Source organism: Macrobrachium rosenbergii, chromosome 4 (assembly GCF_040412425.1).
Source record: "Macrobrachium rosenbergii isolate ZJJX-2024 chromosome 4, ASM4041242v1, whole genome shotgun sequence".
NCBI lineage: Eukaryota > Metazoa > Arthropoda > Malacostraca > Decapoda > Palaemonidae > Macrobrachium > Macrobrachium rosenbergii.
The window spans coordinates 31,253,247-31,276,500 of record NC_089744.1 but is presented as its reverse complement, the minus strand read 5'-3'; the positions used below and the strand labels follow the sequence as shown (position 1 = coordinate 31,276,500).

The window sequence follows — 23,254 nt, the reverse complement described above, 5'->3', positions numbered from 1 at the left end:
CAAAAGGCGATCTTCTTGATTGCATTAGCATCAGGAGCCTGTACTAGTGAACTGGGCTCTCTTAGATGGGGAAATTGCATCATGCAAACAATTGACCATCAATTATTATTGTCCCCTGGCCCATCATTCCTGGCCAAGAATGAGGATCCTTTAAAAAGAAAATCTATTCTTATAAGAAAACTCAATTTAGCAGACAAGACATATGCCTGGTTCCAGCACTTAAGGTTTCCTAGAAGTCATAGCAGACATCCCAGAGGGTTCGATTTTCCTACACCCTAGCACAAACTAACCACTCTCCCTACAAGGGCTGAGAATGATTGCAGTGTTTCTCATTAAAAAGGCAAATCCACACTCCTTTCCTAGGTCACATGATATTAGGAAAGTAAGTACGTCATTGGCCATCTTCAGAAATGTCTCTTTTGAAGAAGTCTCCGAATGTACAGGGTGGTCATCAATTAAATTAATGCCACTTGCTCAAACAAATTCGACTACACTGTGTATCAGTAGGTGGCATGGTTAGTATTAACCCATAGGTGCTACGGCAGAAAACCAGGGGTCTTACTGACGGTGAGTGTGCTAACTATCAATGGGAGAAAGGCAACAGTACTGCAACCAAACCCAGCAAGCTTAGGTAGGTAAGCCACTGTAGAACAACATCCTAAAATGTAACTTCATGTATAGTTCCTTGTTCCTTGGTACCAAAACCTGAAGAATATTTGGAATAAAGAATGGGACTTGAAATTGAGAGCTTAAGCCTTTTTCATCACCTGTCAATTTCTTTGTAAAGCTCCTCGAGGATGAAACAAGCGACTACGCTATCAAAAAACAGGTTTTGTTGTAGGAAAAACCATTTTTGGTAGTCGCTGTTGAGTCCTCTAAACCCTCCCACTTCCCTGACGAAAAGGCATGGGATTTGGGCAAGGGATCATCCTGCATTGACCAACATAGAGTAAGCAAGAGGGCAGATGTGCATGAGCAATAGTCACTTCTCTTTCTTGCAGGTTCTTGTGATGTTGGAAAAACTGGGTTCAGCTTCGCTGAAGATAAGAGAAAGTGCCCTCTTATCTTTGAGTCCAATATATACTCCATCACGTGTTACAATGTTAATCACTACGACACAATACCTGGCCAAAAGACCAACTAGAAGAGAATTCTTTGATATTAGTTTGGTCACCATGGGGCTCTGGTAGACTATGGGAGGTAACTCCTTGAGGACCCAACAGCAACTACCAAACATAGGTTTTTCCTACGTCAAAACCTGTTTTTTATATTCCCGTAGGAAAAAAACCAACATCATGAACATTTTTCTTAATACCTGTGACCTCACTACTGTCAGAGTAATGCCTGTTAGAAGCAGATCTGCATAAATATATTTCCTTTAACAATTGTAAAGACCCCAATATTAAGGATAACTGAGGAACTTTGTATATCTCAAAATCCATTTAGTTGATTATAAAATACCACAAAGGAAAAACTGGTCTTTAGTAAAGCACAATTGGGAACTACTATCATGAAAATATTTCATAACCAAGAAGTTAGGCCAAAAAGATGTCCCCTTTTTGGTAATCTCAAATTATCTAACAATGTTAAAAAAGTCATTGATTAATGAATTTCAATATACAGTACTGCATTATTGCTAATTATAACTTTTTTTGACAGGAAAAACCAGCACAGCACTTATAACATAGCCTAGTGATCTAATTCTGAAGCCTAACCAGCTTATTTAGAACTACTACATAACATTTCTTACTTAAAGTGTTATCTAGAATTGTTTATGAAAATGGTAAACTATAAGTGACTACTTTTTCTCGTCTTATAATGGCCTTACCATTTGGCATATGAAACATAAGGTTCCCCCTACTGTGCTGAGGACTCACCAAATATCCAATCACTGTTGTTTCATCAGCCATTCAGTAAATATACTTATTTTCACAACCCAAACTGGGCATTTAACCATAAGTCAAAGTAACTCATATAATATGAACAAGTTAACATTGGTGTACATAATAAAAATATGAGTATTACAATTAAATAATTGAAAATTTAAAAAATGTAATTTTACAAGTTGATAGGTGTTACGAATGAAGCTGAATGAAAAATATGGATATTACCATTAAATAATTGAAAATTTAAATATGCAATTTTACAAGTTGATAGGTGTCATGAATAAAGCTGAACATGAAATAGCCATTGAGTAGATGTATTCAGTTTAACCACAAAAATTGGGCATTTAACCTTAAGTCAAAGTAGACAAGTGTGTAATTCATACAAATGAACTGATTAACACTGGTGTACATAATGGATATGTGGGTCTTACCATTAAACAATTGAAAATTTAAAATAAATGGGTATTACCATTAAATAACTGACAATTTAAAATATATTACAATCCTACAAGACAGGTATTACAAGCAAAGCCAGGCCTAATATTACAGTTTTTTAAAGTAAACTGTATTTTACCTAACTATACAAACCTGAGGTCCTTTACATTAGGAATTACTTTCACCGTAGGCTGGAAATGGCTGTTGAAATTTTGAACAAGATGGTTAGGCAGTTAACTACCATCCGGGAGGCAGAAGTACCGCCTGCCTGGATGTAAACATTCCAATTTGACTTTTGGCCCAGGTATCAGATTGAGGGGTGGCTTGAGGTGGGCATGAAATGTAATGTAGAGGACCTCGGGTTTGTATAGTTAGGAAAAATACAATTTACTTTGAAAAATTGTGATTTGTTCCGACACGATATACAAACCCTCAGTCCTTTACATTAGGAAGACTCACTGTTGGAGGGAGGAATCTGAGTGAGTCTCTATGAAGTGTCTGGAGTTCACCACACCTTGTCTTCCCTTCCTGGTTGATAGAGCGAGGAAGGGAAAACTGCCTCTGACAAAATGATTGGGTTGTAAAAAACGGGAGATCAATTGTCAGACTTCTGGGTCCCTTTGCACGAAAGAGGAATCGTCAGTTCACACAAATTAGGCTAGGAAGAACCTGGAATCAGTGACATTAAGGCAAATACAAGCATTGGGTTTGTCTTATTGTCATGATCTCCCTCCCCCTTGCAAGGGGAAGGAGTGGGGTTGCTTCTATAAACCTGAATGGAAATAGAACGGAAGCTCCTGTTGAGTGCTTACCTGCACTGACTGCCAGATCCAGCATGTAACAGCACGTCCGCTCCCTGCCCGTAGGAAGAGAGCCGAGATGGGGAGAAGGAAGAGAAGCCAGTCTCCCAATCACAACTGTACATCTCAGGCGAGATGCAACCTGTCCTGTTAGGGAGGTGGGTAAGCTGAACAAGTTGTTGAGCGGCCACAACAGGACCCAAGGAAAAAGTGTCCGAGGACTTGTAAGCAATATGCCGAAGGTAGAAGGAGGTGAAGCTGGTCTGTTGGGACCACACACCTGCCTTCAACACCTGAAGAGCCAACATGTTCTTCCGGAATGCGAGGGACGGACCAATGCTGCGGACTTCGTGAGCTCTTGGATGAAGAGTACCGGTGTCATCTTCTCCAGCAGCAGAATACGCTCTCCTTATTGTCTTGTGAAGCCAGAAAGAGATCGTTTTCTTGGACACTTCTTTCTTGGTTGAGCCAGTACTAACGAAGAGTCATCGACACTCAGGCTAGAGATGTAGAGTCCTCTTCAGATAGCGCAGCAGCACTCTAACAGGACACAGTAGCATCTCGTCTGGTTCATTACCTACAAAGTCCTCTAGGGAGGGGATCGTGAAAGACTTGAACCGTGCGTCATGGGCCGGAGGATTCTGGGTCTTCGCCACGAAATCCGGGACGAAATCGAGTGTAACTGATCCCCATCCCCTCGAGTGTTCAACATCAAAGGAAAGTCCATGAAGTTCACCAACTCTCTTCACCAATGCCAGGGCCAGCAAGAAGACGGTCTTGAGGGTCAGATCCCTGCCTGACGACTCTCATAAAGGCTCATACGGTGCAAGAGTCAGGCTCCTTCGAACGAGAATCACATCCCACGCAGGGGGCTAGAGATCCTGGGTGGGCAAGACCTTTCGAAGCTTCTCATCAGTAAGGAAATCTCGAAGGACGAGATATCTACTCCTTTCAGCTGCAAGACTAGGCCGAGTGTGGCGCGGTAGCCTTCTACAGCTGAAACAGAGAGGAGCTTCTCTCGGTGAAGGAGGACGAGGAAGTTCGCGACCTGCTGAACAGTAGCTCCGACCAGAGAGATACCCCATCCACGACACCAACCACAGAAGATGGACCACTTTCCCTGGTATACCGCTGTGGAGGTTCATCTGAGGTACCCGTCCATCTCCGTTGCTGCGCGGCACGAAAAGCCTCTCGCTCGCAAGAGATGGTGGATAACCTCCAGTCGTGAAGACACAGGGACTGCACTGCCTGGTGATACCACTCTAAGTGGGGTTGACACAGCAGGTTGCTCCAAGGGGGGGGGGAGATCTCTCTTGACACCTCGGAAAGGAGGGCTAGCAGGTCAGGGATATAACAAGCCACCAGAATCATTCTGAGATTCGGGGTGATCATCGCCTGGTTGATCACTCTGCTAATCAGACAGAACGGAAGAAAGGCGTAGACGTCGAGGTTGTCCCATGGGTGCTGGAATGCGTCCTCCGCAGCGGCCCATGGGTCCGGCATGACAGAACAGAAGGCCTGGAGTTTTCTGTTGTGCCAGTGGCGAACAGACCAATGACTGGACGCCCCCACAGGTCGAATAGCCTTTCCGTGACTTCAGAGTGAAGGGACCATTCAGTTCCCATCACCTGATTCTGGTGGCTGAGCTTCAGCCACAACATTCCTCTTGCCTGGAATGTACCTGGCTGACAGCTCTACCGAGTGAGCCAGGGCCACTCGTGCACCTGCAACGCCAACTGGTGGAGCGGGAGGGATACTAGACCCCCCTGCTTGTTGACATATGCCACTACCGTGGTATTGTCACTCATCAGTACCATGGAGTGTCCCATCACTCAATCCTGGAACTCTTGGAAAGCCAGGAAGGCTGCCCTGAGTTCCAGGATGTTGATGTGAAGGTGCTTGTCATCTCGGTGCCACACTCCCGAAGTCAGCAACTCCTCCAGGTGTGCGCCCCATCCCTCAATCGATGCGTCTGAGAACAGCAGCATGTCTGGAGGGGGAGCAATCAGGCATACTCCTATCAAGAGGTTCCTGTTGTCCATCCACCAGCGAAGGTCCTCTCTCACCTCCTCGGAAAGAAGGATGAGAAAGGACTGGGGGTCTCGGGACTGGGACCAATACTCCTTTAGTCTCCACTGTAGAGACTGAGGGTGAAGATGCCCATGAGGTACCAGCTTCTCCAGCGATGACAGGTGACCGATGATGACTTGCCATTGCCAGGCTGGCTGTTCCTGTCGAGACAGGAACAGATGTGCTGCCTGCCTGAACCTGCCGATACGAGAGTCCAAGGGAAAGACTTTCGCTGCTACCATGTCTATCAGCATGCCCAGGTACTTTATCTTCTGCTTAGGGGTGAGATCCGACTTCTCGAGGTTCACCATAATCCCAAGATCACGGCAAAGCTCGAAAGGCTGATCCCTGTCCTGCAGCAACTGCGAGTGGGAGCTCACCAGGACCAGACAGTCGTTGAGATACCTAAGTAGACATATTCCGTGTGAATGGGCCTAAGCTGACACGAGAGAGAAGACTCTCGTGAATACCTGGGGAGCCGTCGAGAGCCCGAAGCAGAGTGCCCTGGATTGGAAGAGTCTCCCCGAGGATAAAGCAGAGGTACTTGTGAGAGGACGGATGAATGGGTATTTGGAAATACACATCCTTCAAGTCCACCGTAAGCATGAAGTTGTTCTCCCTGATGGAAGCGAGAATGGAACGCGTCGTTTCCATCATGAACCGAGTCTGGCGAACGAATTAGTTCAGGGGAGAGAGGTCTATGACCGGTCTCCATCCCCTGTGGCTTTCTCTACGAGGAAGACACTGCTGTAAAAGCCTGGGGACTGGTCTGACACAACTTCCACAGCACCCTTGCTCAGCATGGCCTGCACTTCTTGCTCTAGTAAGGAGTCCTTCAGCGTTCCTTGGACGTAAGTGTGGAGACGGACCGGAGTGTAGGTGAGGGGTGGCCGAAACTCGAAGGGTAGTAGATATCCCTCCCGAAGGACATCCACTATCCAGGTTTCGGCTCCGTATCGCTGCCATGTTGCCTAGTGGCTCGCCAGGCAACCCCCCACCTTCAGCAGCAGTTCAGGGGGAATGCCACCCCTAGCATTTCCCCTTCTTCTTCTTCCCCTTGCCCCCTTTACCGGATTGGAAAGCGGGCTGAAAGGGGCAGGAAGGCACATCCTTTCCAGAGGAAGAAGAAGGCTGGGTGTTTCCACGGGATCCCTTTGAAGAGAGGGACTTCTTAGGGGCCGAGGAAGAGCTGGCCTCACCCGAGGGCCTGGCCGCAGTGGAACGCGAAGACCCGGAGGTCTTGGCCACTGCCTGGTGAACAAGGCAATCACTGTTATCAGCCCGATGCTTGTCCACCGCAGTGTCCATCCACCAACTCTCTAGGGAAGAGAGAGGTAGGAACCAGCAACGGTCCGTTCTACAGGGTCATTGTCGACTCGGGCCCCACGGACCTGGAGAAGCAAGAAAAAACGGCGTCCCTCTGCTTCAGGACCAGGTTAGCCCACAGGTTTGCTGTCTGGTGGGCGAAGTAGGAGATGGCTCTACCTCCAGACCGGCACAGTCTCCCAAAAGCGGAGTCTTCCCCAGGTATGATAGCACCCGAGGAAGCAGCCACTTCGGATACTGTGAATGACCACAGATCCAACCAGGAGACTGCTTGGAAAGCTGCCATGGCAGTGGCTCCCAGGGTTGTGGCCTCTTGCTGAGAGGGAGATACTCTCTGCAGTAAGTTGTTGCAACGAGAGACCCGGATCTAGACAAACCAGGTCCACGTCAACTTGCCTAGGGGGGCAAAGACCTCTCCGATGGCGTATAGAAACGCTTCTGACAAGGCAGAGGAAGGGGAAGCAGCTTGTCAAAGCGGTTCGATCGCAGCGAATTGTCTTGCCCAGACACAAGACCATTCACTTGATCCCGGACCCCCTCGACAAGCGTGGACCATGGCAGCCCAACCGAAGTCTTGGGTTCCTCCTTGGGTCCCCAAAAGGATTCGAGGTGTGAAGGACGATCCACAGAAGAAGCCGTGGTCCCTTCCCCGAGGTCGTTGTGCTGACAAATCAGCGCAATTACCTCAGCAAATGTCCTCTGTATCTCGGGGGTGTCTGCGTCCTGGGGAAGAGGACCCTCAAGTCTTTCCAGGGTGCGGTCCTCCCAATCTACTCTCCCTGCAGGAGGAAGAACCTCAGCAGACCCCTGTGATCCTTCCTGCCCCAATTGGGCGTACGACCTGGCAGAACCGAGGACTGAGCCAGGCACGTACACCCCCGAGGTAGAACTCTGGGGAGAAAACTTGCCGGAGTTCTTCCTGTCTGATTCATGCCCCCTGGGAGAAGCCCAGGAGGTAGAGGGGACAGGCAAGGAGGATTGGGCAATCCCACTGGTCTTGCTGGCAGAACCAACAGGAGCAGCGGGCCAAGAACAGTCACCAACCTGTGGTGGTGATGGCAAACTGGGTCGAGGTGAACACTTTCACCTAGGCGAAGCGTTCTCCTGAGGATAGCGGAGCGGCTCACACGAGTTGAGCCGCGCACTCGGCTCCCCCGAGCCAGGCTGGCCACACAAACATGGTCATGAACTGGGAGGAGTCGAGCGCGCAGCTGGCTGTCGAAAACTTACGCTGTCCTCTGGACGTGCCCCAGTCTTCTTCGAGGCTGAAACCTCTCGGGAAGACTGAGCAGGGGACCTCTTCTCTACCTCACCAGGTGTCTGGACCCGAGGGACCGGCACACCTTCCCGGAAACCTGGCTTGGCACTCGAACAAGTATCAGCAGGAAGAGTTAGAGCACCTGCATGCCCAGGCTCTTTCTCCCGTCCCGTGCCTGAGTCAGTACGCAGAGAGGTTTCTCCAGTACCAGACCAGGGTACTCAGGTCTCCTTAGAGACCCAGGTACTTGTAGCAGCTCGCGAGCGAGTGTCTGACACAGTTCCACTGGCCTTAGAAGCAGGCTTCTTTGGCGCAGCGGGGGAAGTGCAAACCGCGGTCTGCACGCCCTCGGCTCCCAATACGACTGACCCGGGGGTCAACGCATTGGTTCCCTGGTCTGTGGACCAGGAAGAGCCAACGAGACTTCTTGAGGGGGGAGAGGCAGGCTTCTTCTTCTTCTTCGGCTGGCGAGCCTTGGAAGAAGAGGAAGAAGAGGTAGCAGACAACAACGATGATGAAGACAAAGACGACGACAACACCTTCCTAGCTCTCTTCTTTAACTTCTTCTTCGTCATCTTCCTCAGGATGGCAGTCAGGTCCCCCATCCATGAAAGAGCAGCAGAAGGCACAGGTGCAGCCAGGGGGGCCAGGGAAGCAGGCGCAACCCGGGTAGTGGAAATAGTGCTCGGGCCAGCAGCTACTGGGGCAGGTGGAACAGCATGGGAGCCAGGAAAGCCAGTAGATGAAGGCTGGGTTGAAGGCACAAGTGGCACATGGAAAGCCAGGTCGGGCGGAGAGTCAGGATAGCCAGGAGCCAGAGCCACGGTCAGGAAAGAGCATGGGTTGGCAACAGAAGCAGGCATGGAAATATATGGTACTGAAGAAGTCACTATCCTTGAGGGGCCAGGCAGGGATAATGGGGCCAGGAAACCAGGAGGCAGCGACACGGAATGGAATGTGGCAGGAGCAGCCGATACCTGGGTGTCCAGGTGTGAGGCCACCGTCACAGGCAGCTTCCCAAATGATGACATTTTGACGGTTGTGGTGGTGGATGCAGTGGCTGCGTGGGTTGTCACCGGAGCGCCTGACAGATGGGACACCAGACCCTCCAGTGACGGAACGCCAGGCAGACCCAGGCGCAGCCAGGCAGAGGTGAGATCGGGTACCTGGCTACCAACAGATGCTTCCAAACCCAAGCCTGAGGACAAAGTCGGGTCAAAAAGGGAAGCCTCCACTCGCTCTGAGGGAAAAAATTCGCCCCCGGAGTGAGGAGAGGCCCCAGAGAGGATGTCCTGAACGTCCACTCCCCCGCGGCCTTCCACACCCGATGAAACGAATGAGGAAGGGGAAGGGGAGTCCTCACCCGAGGGAGAGGCAGCAAGAATGGGAAGCTTGCTGGGAGGGAGAAACAATCCCGACAGATCAGCCACCACGGGAGTCATCAGGGGCGTGTTACCCTCGGATGACGCCTTGGCAGGCTTCCTACGGTATCATCTCCTCCCCTCAAACTTCACCCACTGCTCAGCAGACCAGGAACAACACTCCGAACAGGCAGAAGAGTGTGAACACACACATCCTCTGCAGGTGGGGCAGAGGGTGTGTGGGTCCATATCAACGCTAGATCTAGAAGTGTTACATTTCTTGCCTCCCACTCCAGGACACACATGCTGGGGGAAGGAGGGCATATGGGACTTATCCACATTCATTATTCAAACAAAAACAAAAAAGATCCCACCGGGAAAAAAGCTCAAAGGCAGTCAGGGCAGAGAGCGTGAAAACACACGTCTGCAGCAAATGACGGTCGGAAGCAAATTGGAATGTTTACATCTGGGCAGGCGGTACTCCCACCTCCTGGATGGTAGTTAACTGCCTAACCACCTTGTTCGAAAGTTCAACGACTGTTTCCAGCCTACACTGAAAGTAATTCCTAATGTGAAGGACCGACGGTTTGTATATCGTGTTGGAACAAATATTATAATTACCAGCATTGTGAGAATAGAGTGATGAAGGACCAAGGCAGCACAGTGACCATGAAGACCATCTTGGTAGTAAACCAGCAGGTGAAGCTGTATTAAGCATTCCTGGTAAATATTCTGTGGTAGAAGCCTGGCGTATGATACCACGGTCTGTTGGGATTTACAAACAAGTCCATTCATTTAGGCTTCCATTATCATTTAAATGCAAATCTGCTTATTTATGAGATCTTAGAAAATATCTAAGGAAAGCATTGCAATATACTGTACTGGCTTATGAAAAAAATTCAATACTACATTCTTCAATAAAGAGTAAAATTAGAAATAATAATGTTTGTACTGTGCTGTAATATATGAGGAGAAAAACAAATACAAAACTAAAGGAAATAAAAAGATAAGAGGAACTTTCACAGCTGAAAATATGGTCCGTTATTGTTACTTTAAGTGGTGATTCAACTTAACAGGCCTCAACTTAGAGGACTTTGTTACTTACAGACTCAACTAAGTCTGATAAAATGATACAAATATTTCATAATTACTGGAGAAATCCAGTAAGAAAAGATAGGATTATCAAACAGAAGAAGAGGCTTTCTTATTTGTGCATGTGAGGGTAGAGGGTAAACAAACAAACAAACAAACACACTCATGTTGACTGATGCTTTCCTGCACACAAGATCAATGCTTTCCTCTGTGTGCATCATGTTTAGGAAACAATATGCACTTACAATGGTCCCAACCTTTCTCTCTCTCTCTCTCTCTCTCTCTCTCTCTCTCTCTCTCTCTCTCTCTCTCTCTCTCTCTCTCTCACACACACACATACACATGTGCATGTTTAAAGAAACAAAAGCAGCAGATTTTCAGCATAAACAAAGCCAGAGAAGTTTGAAGTGATGAAAAACATCGAAAGGTGCCAGATCAGAATTTGAATGTGCACTTATTAAGTGGTTTACGCTTCAAGGTAGTGAAGGTGGAAGTATTTCTGGGGGGATGCTTATGGAGCAGGCCAGGATTTTCCTAAGAAATAAACTTAACAAATGGCAGTGACTATTCATAAGCTTTGTTCTACTTTTGATAATACAGCAATATATATGTGGAATGAGCTGGCAAATCTTTGTTTACGAGGGGGGTTTTTTAGGGGTGATTTCTGTCATCTGGAATTTTCTGTGGTCCGGAGGTGGAAGCATTTCTGGGGAGATGCTTATGGAGCAGGCCAGGATTTTCCTAAGAAATAAACTTAATGAATGACAGTGACTATTCATAAGCTTTGTTCTACTTTTGATAGCACAGCAATATATATGTGGAATGAGCTGGCAAATCTTTGTTTACGAGGGGGGGTTTTTTAAGGGTAATTTCTGTCATCTGGAATTTCCTGTGGTCCGTTAGTGGCCTGGTCCCAAGGGTATCGGCTTCAAGAGGTCAGGACTGTACCTAATGCAGTACTGTATTGTACTGTATTTAATACATTTATGAAGTATTACACATTTTTCATTATGTGTGCATTTGTACACAGTTACCCACATGTATATATCATGTTAAGAGAAACTATGCTACTATGTGTTAGCTTGCCTTCTGTGCTCGCTCTCTCTCTCTCTCTCTCTCTCTCTTTCTCTCTCTCTCTATATATTTTTGATATGAAAGAATTTGGGGTACTTATGTTTAAAAAGACACAATTTTTTATTTATTTTATGGGTTTTGCACATAGTACTTAAAGCATCTTGTAAGCATAACAAGGTATAGATATTACCCATATTGTTAGAAGCAATTCATTTTGCAGATATGTCTCTGAATCTGAATAGGTAAATCAGTACTTTAAACTGAATGATAATTACAAAATAACAAATTTAAAAAATAATTTGTATTTTTCCTAACATACTCACCTGAGGTCTTTACATAAGGGATTAACTCTCAGCGAGCTGGAAATCCGGCTGTTAAGCTTTTTGCAAGGTGATTATGGTAACAGTTACCGAAGGCAGGGGCGGAGGTAACGCCCACCCAGTCTGAAGGCATTCAATTCTAGTCAGTTTACCTTTTGGCCCAGGTAAGAGAATGAGGGGTGGTAAGAGGTGGTCCTTTTATGTAAATACCTCAGGTTTGTATGTTAAGAAAAATACAAATTATTTTTAAAATTTGTCATTTGTTCCTACACGGATGCAAACCCTCGGTCTTTACATATGGGAGACTTACTTTTGGAGGGAGGTTCCTAAATAATTCTCTAAACCGACTGGTAGTTCGGCTCACCTAGGTACTCTCTTCCTGGTCATGTAAAGAGCTATGGAAAGAAACTGTACCTCTGACCTACTGAACAATAGATGATCAATTATCAGACTTCTGGGCACTTCGAATTAAAGGAATGTAAATAAAATCCGTGATTCAAGAAGGTTTGAATGAACCCACAGTGCTGGAGACTATAAAACTAAAAAAACCAACTGGCTAGCTTATAGTCAGCACCTCTCTCCCCTTGCCAGAGAGAAGGAAGGATTTACATATATTAATCCAACTGAAACTGGATTACACACGGGATACTCGGTCATCTACATCACCTGCATGCACACCAGTCCAGCGCGTGACAGCTCTTCCATGTTCCTTTCTCCATTGGAAGATGAAGGAAGCTAGGGGAAGGTGTAGGGGCCAGTCCCACCCACACATTCTCCCTGCAGCTGCCACCTTAGGCGAGATGCAACCTGGGTGAAACTACATGACTTGTCGAGCATCCACAATGGGATCCAAGGAAAAAAGAGTCCAAGAACACATGGGCAATGATCTGAGGTAAAGGAGACAAAAGTAATCTTCATAATTACCTTCTACCCTAGTACCTGACCGACAGGTTCTTCATGAATGCAATAGACAGATCAATAACTCTGGCCTTGAGAGATCCTGTGCAAAACGTACTGATGTCCAACAGGAAGTTGTGCGATACCCTTGTTTGATCAAATCCCTAGTCAGGGAAATCACTTTTGGACACTATTTCTTGGTCAATCTGAAGCTAATGAACTAGCTGTTGGCATCAGGTTGAAAGACTAGTTAAAGAGGTAAAATAGATGTCATACTGTCACAGGGGTATAGGAGCATGGTCCACCCCACTGATCAACTTCAAACAAGTAGAATGAGCAGGCAGATGAGAACAGAGCCAACCCCAGGGAGTTGAGAAAGAAAGGACTATGATCTAATTTCTTCAGCGGCTGAACAAGAATTGGAAGACAAGTTTAGTTGTCCTTTTCTCATGGCTCGCTTGAAAATGAAAATGATGTAAATACATTTACGTTTCTTATCAAGCTTGGTTGGTCACTGTACTGAATGAGCTTCTGTCTGCTCATGTACTTGTACTGTTACAGAGGAGAAGAAAGGACACTAGGCCCATTTGTGCACCATGTCACTACCGTGGTGTCGCTGCTATCACACTGAAGAATGTCTAACCCGTATCCTGAGACTCTTGAAAGACTAGCAATTGTGGCAAACTTGCCAAGAACCAGTTGTTAGAACTCAGTTCAGAAGAGTTGTTGATAGCCATATCTGTTCAGATAACAAACTATGGTAGCCCAGCCATTCATGTTTGTTATCCTTTGTTTCTCCTCTACCTAGCGAAAGGAAAGGTTGCTGTTGAAAGATATGTTCATTCAGAATATAAAACATTCTAACGGGCAGGCCATTATCCTCACTTGGGTCTGTCTTGTTTCATCACATGATGGTTCCAGCTTCTCACTGCTTATCAGTAGAGAAGAAATTGAATAGACAGAAAGAGACTGGTCATTTTGATCCATTTCACCTTTATGCCATCACTACAGGTAAGAAGAAGCTATCCCCCAAGGGAGAACTACATGAGATCCACCACTTGTTGAACAGTCAAGGTAGAAAATTTTGGATTGGTGCAATCAAGAATCAGTCTTCATAATTCTATGAACAGACAAGACATTCTTGAATGCCTAGGAGGAGTTAGACCTCCAATGTCAAGTGTTCCTGAGTAGGCTAGCCTAAACGGTTCACCTCGCTAAACGAGGTGCATTCTAGGACACTTCTTTACATGAATACTTAATCCAGAGACAAAACCGTTCTGTCATAAACTTTTTATCCTGGAATGTGTCTGGCTGACGTTTGTACTGAGAATTCTACTGCAAACCCTTGCACCTGCATTGTCAACAGAATGCACACAGACAACAAAGGACAAGTCCTTTGATGAGATGCACTATGATGATATGTGGTTAGTATGCTACTGCAAATCTGTGCAACTGTGCTGTCAATGTAATGCACATGTCAACCGAGGAGATGTCCTCTCACTGTCAACGTAAAACGCACTGTCAACAGAAGAGGTGTCCTATGACGAGATGTCTTATGATGATATGTGCTAAGTATGCTACTGCAAACCTGTACACCCTCACTGCCAATAGAGGTGATGTCCTATGATGATAGGAAATAGCCCCCCACCCATTTTCTTGACTAAGGAACTACTGGCAGTCCTTGGTTATCGGCAGGCTCAGTTATCAGCGATTCGGTTTTTCGGGGCTTGTCTAACGAGGGAAATCACCAATTTTTGGTAACAATTTCCACTTATCGGCGCCGATAACTGAAAATTGATGATTTTCAGCATTTTTTTTGCGCCAATAAGCAGAGAAAATTGCTGATTTTCAGTTATCGGCAATTTTCGGTTATCATCACACCATAAGAACAGAGCCCCTGCCGATAACGGGGACTGCCTGTACCACATTACTGTTCCTGGACATCTTTTTGAAGAGCCTTATTCTGGATCCCAAGCCTTGCAGAGTCTAGAAGATCTAGGCTATTGAGGTCCAGAATAAGTCAGGTTGGCCTAGGACCAGATAAGGGTAGGCTAAGTTAGGTTATGTACCCAAACTAACCTAACCTAGCCTAGACTCTCGAAGAACAGGAACTATCCTTTTGTAAATGTCATGCACAAGAAGACTAGATCCCAGGATATTGAAGTGTAAGGTCAATAAGGTTATGCTAGATCTAGCCAGCAAAGGCTTAGAACCCAACTAGTTAGGCTGTTGCAGCAGAACCTAGTATCATGCAGAACAGATTTCTCCTTAACTGTGACATTAGACAGGATATTCCAGGATTGTAAATGCAGAACTGCATAGTAGGCTAGAATACATCTTCATCCTTCTTGCTAAGAAGATCATTCTAAACGTCTGGTTGTTCAGCAAGATGCAGTACTGATTCATAGATCTACAGAGTAGGAAATAATTCCTACAGTACTAGGAAAAATCTAGTATGATAAGAATTAATTGACTCCTTCCTCAAAAATGTAGGATGGTGTTTCTACAGAACTTCACTGCCGCAAATCCAACGTGTAGTTAAAACAAATCATAAATTCGAAAAAATTCTTGCAACTGTAAAGTAAGTATAAAGTTTTACGACCACTGAGCATTAACAGCTCTCCTAGGGCTGAAGGAAGACATATTTTACGTGGCTAAGAACCAATTGGTTACTTAGCAACGGGACCTACAACTTATTGTGGAATCAACCACATTGTAGCGAGGTTCATCACCAGAAATAAACTCCTCTAACTCTTCATCAGCATGTTCAAGGAGTAGGAGGCCGGTATTAATGTTGGAACAAACTCGTTTTGTATTCATGTAGGACCCATTCGAACATGAAAGTTGGCAGACCACGCTCAACTGCCTGTATGCAGATGATACTGTAATGTCCGCTTGCCATTCCTATGTAATCGTCCATTAACAATCACTTACCTGATCAATGGATCATTCTCGAAGACTCCATCTTGAAAATTTTTCCACACTCTTCTGTAGGACGGCCATCCGTCTGTGATGCCAAGTCCAAGGTCATGTGACTAGCACTCTGGTGTAGCCACTACAGGTAAGAGTTCTGGAATGATGGTGACAAGTCATGATCATGCCAACTACTACCTGACCAACACCTAGGCTGAGAACCCGTCTACGGCCGTGAAGTAGCCTTCATGTATGTCTAGGACAGTGCATCCTCTCTTAAGCTGGAAAATCCAAGGATGCTGGAGATCAAATGTCGACCTTGGTCATGTTCGTGGCCACTGCAAAATGCACGTTGACCATGGTCTTCCTTGAAAATCATGAAGAGGAACGTTTTCAAGACAATCATCATCTTCATGGCCGTGCAAAACTCATGACTCGTTGGTCTGCACAACCGAGTAACTCTCCACTTCTAACCCTTTCATCATCTGGTCAGAACCTCGGTTGAAACCATTTCCACGGTCATGCCCATCTACTGAGGCCCATATGTTTCCCGAAGAGATTCCAACGTGGTCCTCATTAGAAGAATCCTGATCGTGGTTAACAGTAGAGGAGCCACAATCATTCACAGCCTTAAAATCCTTACAACAATGAACGATTGTGGGAGAGCAAAGGCTGTGGGCCAATGCCAACTTGGGAACACAAACATAAACTGGGATGTAACTGTCCTGGCTCGAAGAAGAAGAAGAAACAGTCCTCCTTTTCTCAGCACTGGGATCAGAAATGAAGTTCCTAAACCTTCAACGTCCGACTATGCGTGGGAGACCAACGACCATGGGTCAATGTCGATTTGGAAACACGAACATGGACTGGGGCGTGAGTGTCCTGGCTCGAAGAAGAAGAAACAATCCTTCTTTTCTTGGCACCAGGATCAGAAACACAGTCCCTAAACCTCCATCATCTGACTGTCCGTGGGAGAGCAACGGCCGTGGTCCGATGTTGACTTGTAACACGAATATGGACTGGGATGTGACTGTACTGGCTCGAAGAAGAAGAACCAACCACCCTTCTTTTCTCGGCACAAGTATCAGAAATGAAGTCCCTAATCTTCCAACAACTGACTATCCATGGGACAGCAACGGGCACAGGCTGATGTCGACTTTCTAACACAAATGTGGACTGGGATGTGACTACTGGCTCGAAGAAGAAGAAGAAACTGTCCTTCTTTTCTTGGAACAAATATCAGAAACGAAGTCCCTAATCCTACAACAACTGACTGTCTGTGGGAGAGCAAAGGCCAAGGGCCGATGTCTACTTTGGATCATGAACATGGACTGGGATGTGACTGTCCCAGCTCGAAGAATAAGAAATATCCTTTCTTTTCTTGACACTAGGATCAGAAACAAAGCCCCTAATCCTTCATTGTCTGAGGGGATATCGTGCAGTAGAAACAGTCGACGGCTATTTTGAGGACTATAATCAAGAAGAAGATGTAGGAGGAGTTACACATCTCTTCTTACTGGCACTATCGCACTTCCCTTCAATGACCAAGTCCAGTCTCTCCATCACCGCTTGAACGAGGTAGTCTTCAGTTAGAGCAGATGGTGACATCATAGAAGTCTAGCAGTCACATTACTAAGGCAGATGAAATGTTTGGAGGTTGTTGTTATCACTGAAGGCAGGACAAGAGGTGACCCAAATTGATTAGGCATCCAAAACCGTAACAAATGACAAAAATAATGATGCTCCCAGACGCAAAAAAATGGTGCAGAATGATCCCCTCCTTCTCAAAGAATACTGTACGTCCGTACTTCTCTTGACAGACCAAGTTGAACGATCAAATCTATCATCGGAGGCAGCGGCGGCTGACATCATAACAGAAACAGCCGTGCATCACAATCCCAGCTGTAACGTCACCAAAGAGACGAACTCTTGCACAGCCTTTGGTACTACTTGAAACCATCTGGAGACCAAGGGGGAGCAACGTATGACGTAAAAAGCCAACCCAGTCATGATGAAACAGCAGAGAACGATACCCAAAGAAGAGGAGAGCCAACACTGGAAATAGAAGGCCATCTAACATTGGACTCCTGAGGGGCCAATACGTACTAAATTGACGAAAACATCTACGCATCTGAACCTGGAACAGATATACATTAAAAGACACTACTTAAAAGGGGGTCACAGGCTCTGAGAGGAATACGCTGTTAACCAGATCTGGCTGAGAGCCAAAACTTCCACTGTAAAACCATCAAGTTGGTCAAGGCACATCCATAACTGAAGTGGCAACACTGGAAGAGCTGAGAGGATGTAGAGGGGCTCCCAGGCTTTGAGAGGAACATGCTGCCATCAAACTTGGCTGGGATCCAACTCTTTAAGGAAAGCATCAGGGCTGGCAACTGCCGCACAAGTAGGAGGTTTAGAGAAGTCCAAAGACCAACCAACTTATGAACCTTCAAGCCTCAAAAGAACCAGATAACAAGGCTTCTCTCTCACAGGAAGGGAGGGAACCTCCGCACCCTGAAAGATCAGAGAAGAAATATATCTAGCAGTAATATATCCTGAAGGAAAGGGAGTGAGCCAACGACTTACAGCCCCGGCCCCCCCCCACAAGACGGGGAAAGAGGCCAAACATGAATCTCTGACTGGTCCTGGAGAATGAGTCAGGACCATCACACTTTCACATCTCAATCTTCCCCCTCTATACAACATCTGAAAGACCAAAACATTGCCACATTCCAAGAAATTGTGTGGTTGAAAAAGAATATAAAATACAAATAAATACCAAGCAGGTTTTGGAAAAACAAAAATGATATATGAATGGAAAAAACTCCCAATATTTATGCAGACTACGTAGTAAGAATACGAAATACAGTAAACCCCCCGTATTCGCGTTCTCATGGTTCGCGGACTCATGCATTCGCGGGTTTCTCTGTGGAACATATCTAGCCATCATTCACGGAAAATTTGCCCATTCGCGGTATTTTTCACTGAGAAATATTCACTAATTACTGTATTTTCATATAATTTTCATGAATAAATGCACTTTGTGATAAAACTATTAAAATACTCAGGTATAAGCATTTTACAGGGTTTTTCTTGGTTTAAGCTATCAAAATGGGCAGTTCTAAGTGTTTTAGAGGGTTTTAAGCATTCATGGATTTGACCTATTAAGCGGGGTGTCACATCCCCGCGAATAAAGATATAAGAAAAATTTTGAAATGTTTCAATATATCAAAATACTCAAATGTTTCAGTATCATAAAAGTATAAACATAAAATATACAACACAGAAGTAAAGCCGAATGGCAGGACAGAGAAGAAAAGCGTGCCTCACTGAGACAGCGGCCAAAAGTAAAACTGACTAGAATTGAATGCATTCAGACTGGGTTTACCTCCGCCCCTACCTTCAGCAACTGTTACCATAACCACCTTGCAAAAAGCTTAACGGCTGGATTTCCAACTCACTGAAAGTTAATCTCGTATGTAAAGACCGAGGGTTTGTACTTGTGTAGGAACAAACACCTGTTAGCATAGGGTGTTGGATACTTTATATGGAATTGTGCTAAACTATAAACTAAGAGAGTTAGCCTTGGGATACCTTAGTTTGTAGGTTATATGTCAGTCTTCGTTACTTAGCTGATTTTGTTACTTACAGGGAAGGGCAGACCCCTAAGATGTCTGTTAAGTTGCAATGACACTGTGTTATCATAAAGAAATTTAATAAGCCCAATCTGTCACATTTCTAGTCTCCAGTAAAACTTATCCAAGGGACTTTTTTTACTAAATGAGAGGTGTATTAAAGAACTTGGGCAGCTAAGTGGGAAGAGAACAAAATGAACAGTTGAAAAGTCAAAGGGTGAGACAGCAATGTGACTGAGGGCTGAAGGAATACAGGAAAGAACCTTTAGTACCCCTTATACAGTGAAATGCACAAGTTACATATGCAGGCAGAAGTGTTTAGAACCAACACCATACTTTCATTCCCACACATTTTTGGTACAACATCAAAGGAAGAACAGACTAACAAGTGTTTTGATTACTGCCACTACCACCCATCATCCTGTGTTATTCAATCCTCCCTCACTGATCATCCTCCTAAACTGGTGACATGGATGACCTAAGTGTTTTGTGATTATTCAGATCAGTCATAACTTCATCTAGTGTTTCCACTAATATCTACTTTATTTTCATCTATGTCTGTTCTCAACAGAAAGGACAGCAAGCATGTAGAAAGAAAAGAGAGAGAGAGAGAGAGAGAGAGAGAGAGAGAGAGAGAGAGAGAGAGAGAGAGAGAGAGAGAGAGAGAGAGAGAGAGAGAGAGAGAGAGAGACATTCATGTGACTGTTATAATAAGTTCAATAAGTATTAACTAAAAATGTCACCGTCAGTCACATGCTCTCTCCCTGTCACATCTTGGTGGAAAAAACATTATGGCATAAAAGTATGTTTACAATATTTCGAGAAGATACACTAAGTCAAGCCTCCAGCATTACGTAAGCCCCATTATTTACTGTGTTTGTTTGCTCTGTTTTAGAAATGCTGTACACTGTATTTCATAGTATGAGAAATGATATTTTTATAATAAAATAAAGTTTTATATATACTTACCAAGTAATTACTTAGCTATTAGTTTCATTTATTTGCAGTAGCTTAAATTCAAATTTCACGGTAGCGACACCGATGTTCTGTGTAGGTGACTAGTCTCGCCCCCTAACGAGATAGTTAGGAACGACTCAGTCTGTTTATGCTTATGTCCATCAGAGAGGAGGAGGGAGGGCTCCGATCATATAATTACTTGGTAAGTATATATAAAACTTTATGTTATTATAAAAACGTAATTTTTATATAAGTACAGTAACTTACCAAGTAATTACATAGCTGAATCCCACACTGACAGGAGGTGGGGTACATAGACATATTCTACTCCAAAACATTAAGTCATGTAATGAATTAGAAATAGAAAAGTTGCTAGCATTGAAAACAATGCTCGTCATTCCTTGTTAGTTGAGAGCCTGCAGTACTGCCTCTGGTTGGTGCTCAACTTAACCTGTAGTGGCGTGGTGGTAAAACTGAGGGTCGCCTCTACTAAAGAGGCGAGCTTTGTAGCGGAGAGTACTCCGATCGCTACTAAAGTATCAGTGGAAGTTATGCAGTCAAGGAATTATCCAATGGCTAGCAGAACTTTAAAGGTGCCCTTGCCCTGGATGCAGTACCATAATAAAAATAACCAGATTATGTTGTCACTACACTGAAGTATGACCTAAACCCATTCACTAAGAGTGCCGGATGCCCTGGGTACATTGTATCCCTCCCAGCTCCCCAAAATTCGACACTTCACTACAAGGTGAATAGGCAGTAGGAGAAAATCTTGTGCTTCCTTCTGTGATAGCATGCCAGTAACTAAAAATCACAAGGTACTGCAAAATTTTTAAAACACTGTTTAAACTCTCTCAAAATGAGAAACGAAGAACGATTACACTACCAGTAAGTTGACTGTCGAATGGACGTATGGGATATATGGTGTTTGAAAGCTGACAAGGTAGAGGCTGTTCTGACATCTTTAGCCTTCATGGGAGGAGGAAAATGCTTCTAAATCTAAGTGTGTCTCAGAAGATAAAGTCCATCAGGATAAAGGGCCAGGTGTTCTAATCAGAGAACGAGATGAGCTCTTGTCCAAACTCCCTGGGTTATGCACGGCTTTTTAGGCAATACCATACCATCCAGCTGGGCAGAGCTCGCTAAATTCCACCTCAGAGCCAGTGAGCGCTTCTGGCTCTCAGAGAATGAGGTGATGCCAGGTGCAGTTGCCGCCAGGCATTCTAGTCAGAGGAAGAAAGTAATTCTTGCCATTACACCATAGGTTCTTGATGACCTTCGAACCTGAACATTCAAACTGGGCAGAAAACTTGTCTTCTTCAGAGCTAGTGAACACTACTAGGCACTCAGAATGAAAACTGACGTCATTGCCAAAGCTAGTGCCAGGCTATTGTTAGTGCCAAGAGAGCAGGGCGCCAGATGAGCTATGAGCTCGGGTGTTGTCTGGCGCTCCTGGAAGACATAGATGTCCATAAAATTCCGAAGGGAAAAAGAAAAATGGATCCAGGTCTTGGATGGGTCCCTGTCCTTGACTAAAATCCAAGGAGAAACGAGCAAACCACGCCTCCTTCCTTGCTTGGGCGCGTCAGGAACCTCAAAGAAAATTAAGATATGGATGCCAACGAACTAGGTGTCCATGCTTATACATGAGTTATGCAAAGTTCGATACCCCTTAACGGGGTAATTGTAAAAGGAACACGGACGTCTTGCAGAGGAGACATAGGCCCTGAGATACTAGCTTCAGAAAGTTGATCCCCAGGTCTAGAAGACGACGAGAGAAGATTGACTTCCATGTCTTGCAATGGTCTCTGCAATATCTAAAAAAGATCTTCAATGATAATCCTTGGAAGATCCCTTGAAGCGAGGTTGTCTGAGGACACACAGTGGGGGAGGATCCTGTAGAGTCTGCCCACAACCGAACACATTCAGGGACCATGATACGAGTCAGAATAGGGCTAAGTGGACAACGTACCTTGGAGTTAGCATGAAGGTTGTGTCGCTCCTTCTTGACCGTGATGAAGGGCGTGAATAAAAGTAGTCCGACGGACCTGTCTATGGCATGGGGTCTGTTGCACATGCTATATGGATGGTATGGACCAAGAAAGGAGGAAAATGAAGGTCCCTTGAAGGGGCAAACAGGTCCAAGACAGGTCTGTCCCATAGATTCCACAGATCCCAGCAGCCGGGGGATCAATGGCCCCCTTCTGACGTCTCAGTACATCTGATAGGGCTTCATTCTATGAACTGATCAAGTGACTAGAAGACCTGATTGCTCTGTCTACAGAAACAGGTCTCTTCCTACAGAAGTGGTGAGACGTGAGGTAGAGCCTTGCTTACATAAAACATTAGAACTCTGGTCTAGTCTGAATGGTTACCACAGTCTAGGAGTGCAATAAGGTAAAAAAAACACTGAAGTTATGTGAAGAAATTTCCAGCTCTATGAGAGGAAGTGAAGGATCCGTCTTTCCGGGGACAACGCCCCGGAAAAAACCCGGTTCCTTAAGAAGGCTCCCCAACCCATAACCAAAGCATTGAAAAGAAAGAAATCCAGGACTAGGTTCACAGATAAAGGAACTTCCTTTCCAAAAGACTAAGTTCAGACAACTATAAGAACAAGGGCTCCAAAGAAAACTTGTGCTGTCAGGAGGAAGATATCTGGCAAGGACAAGGAAGGGTGCTTCCTGCATCTCCAAAATCCATTCAGTAGCCATGAAGATTAAAGGAAGAGGTTATCTGGTTCATCCTCTATCCGCTGTGGGCATGTTTTGCATTGGTGATCATGCCAACTCGCAGCCAAAAAAGCAAACTAGTAGGATGTGCAGAACCACAGACAACCTTGCAAACAAAGTGCCAACTCTGCAGACTTTATGACAGCCAAGAGAAAACTTCAAAATCCTTGCAGATTCAACAAAAACTGAACTTGATAACACCTAGCGTGGACTCAACAATACCCTCATACAGAAAAAAGACGTGCAGAACTGTACGCCAAGATAAATGCCATAACCATAAGAACCTGGGCCCTGTGAGCTTATGCCAGGAGAACGGAGATGGCCGCCGAATACTAGATATAATGATGAGTGCTCTAGTGCAGGTGTTGGGTGCTCAACAAATGCGCCAGGCACTAAGAAGTGGTGCCAGGAGCTCGGGAAAGGGTCCAGGAAAACAGGAACTGGCGCCTTGCAGGAAAGGTCGTTCAACCAAGAACGAAACTGCAAGAAGACCGTGAG

The 23,254-nt window shown here is 45.2% G+C and overlaps 1 protein-coding gene across 5 annotated transcripts in view; it reads right to left on the bottom strand.

The window, feature by feature from the left end:
- The window catches only part of LOC136832175 (nonsense-mediated mRNA decay factor SMG8-like), a 169,974-nt gene that overhangs the window by 48,798 nt on the left and 97,922 nt on the right, over positions 1–23,254 (bottom strand). For all 5 annotated transcript variants that reach the window (XM_067092946.1, XM_067092940.1, XM_067092930.1 and 2 more), the window contains one exon: positions 9,758–9,901. In XM_067092946.1, the coding sequence (XP_066949047.1) occupies positions 9,758–9,901 (144 nt within the window). The remainder of the gene's footprint in view (positions 1–9,757; positions 9,902–23,254) is intronic.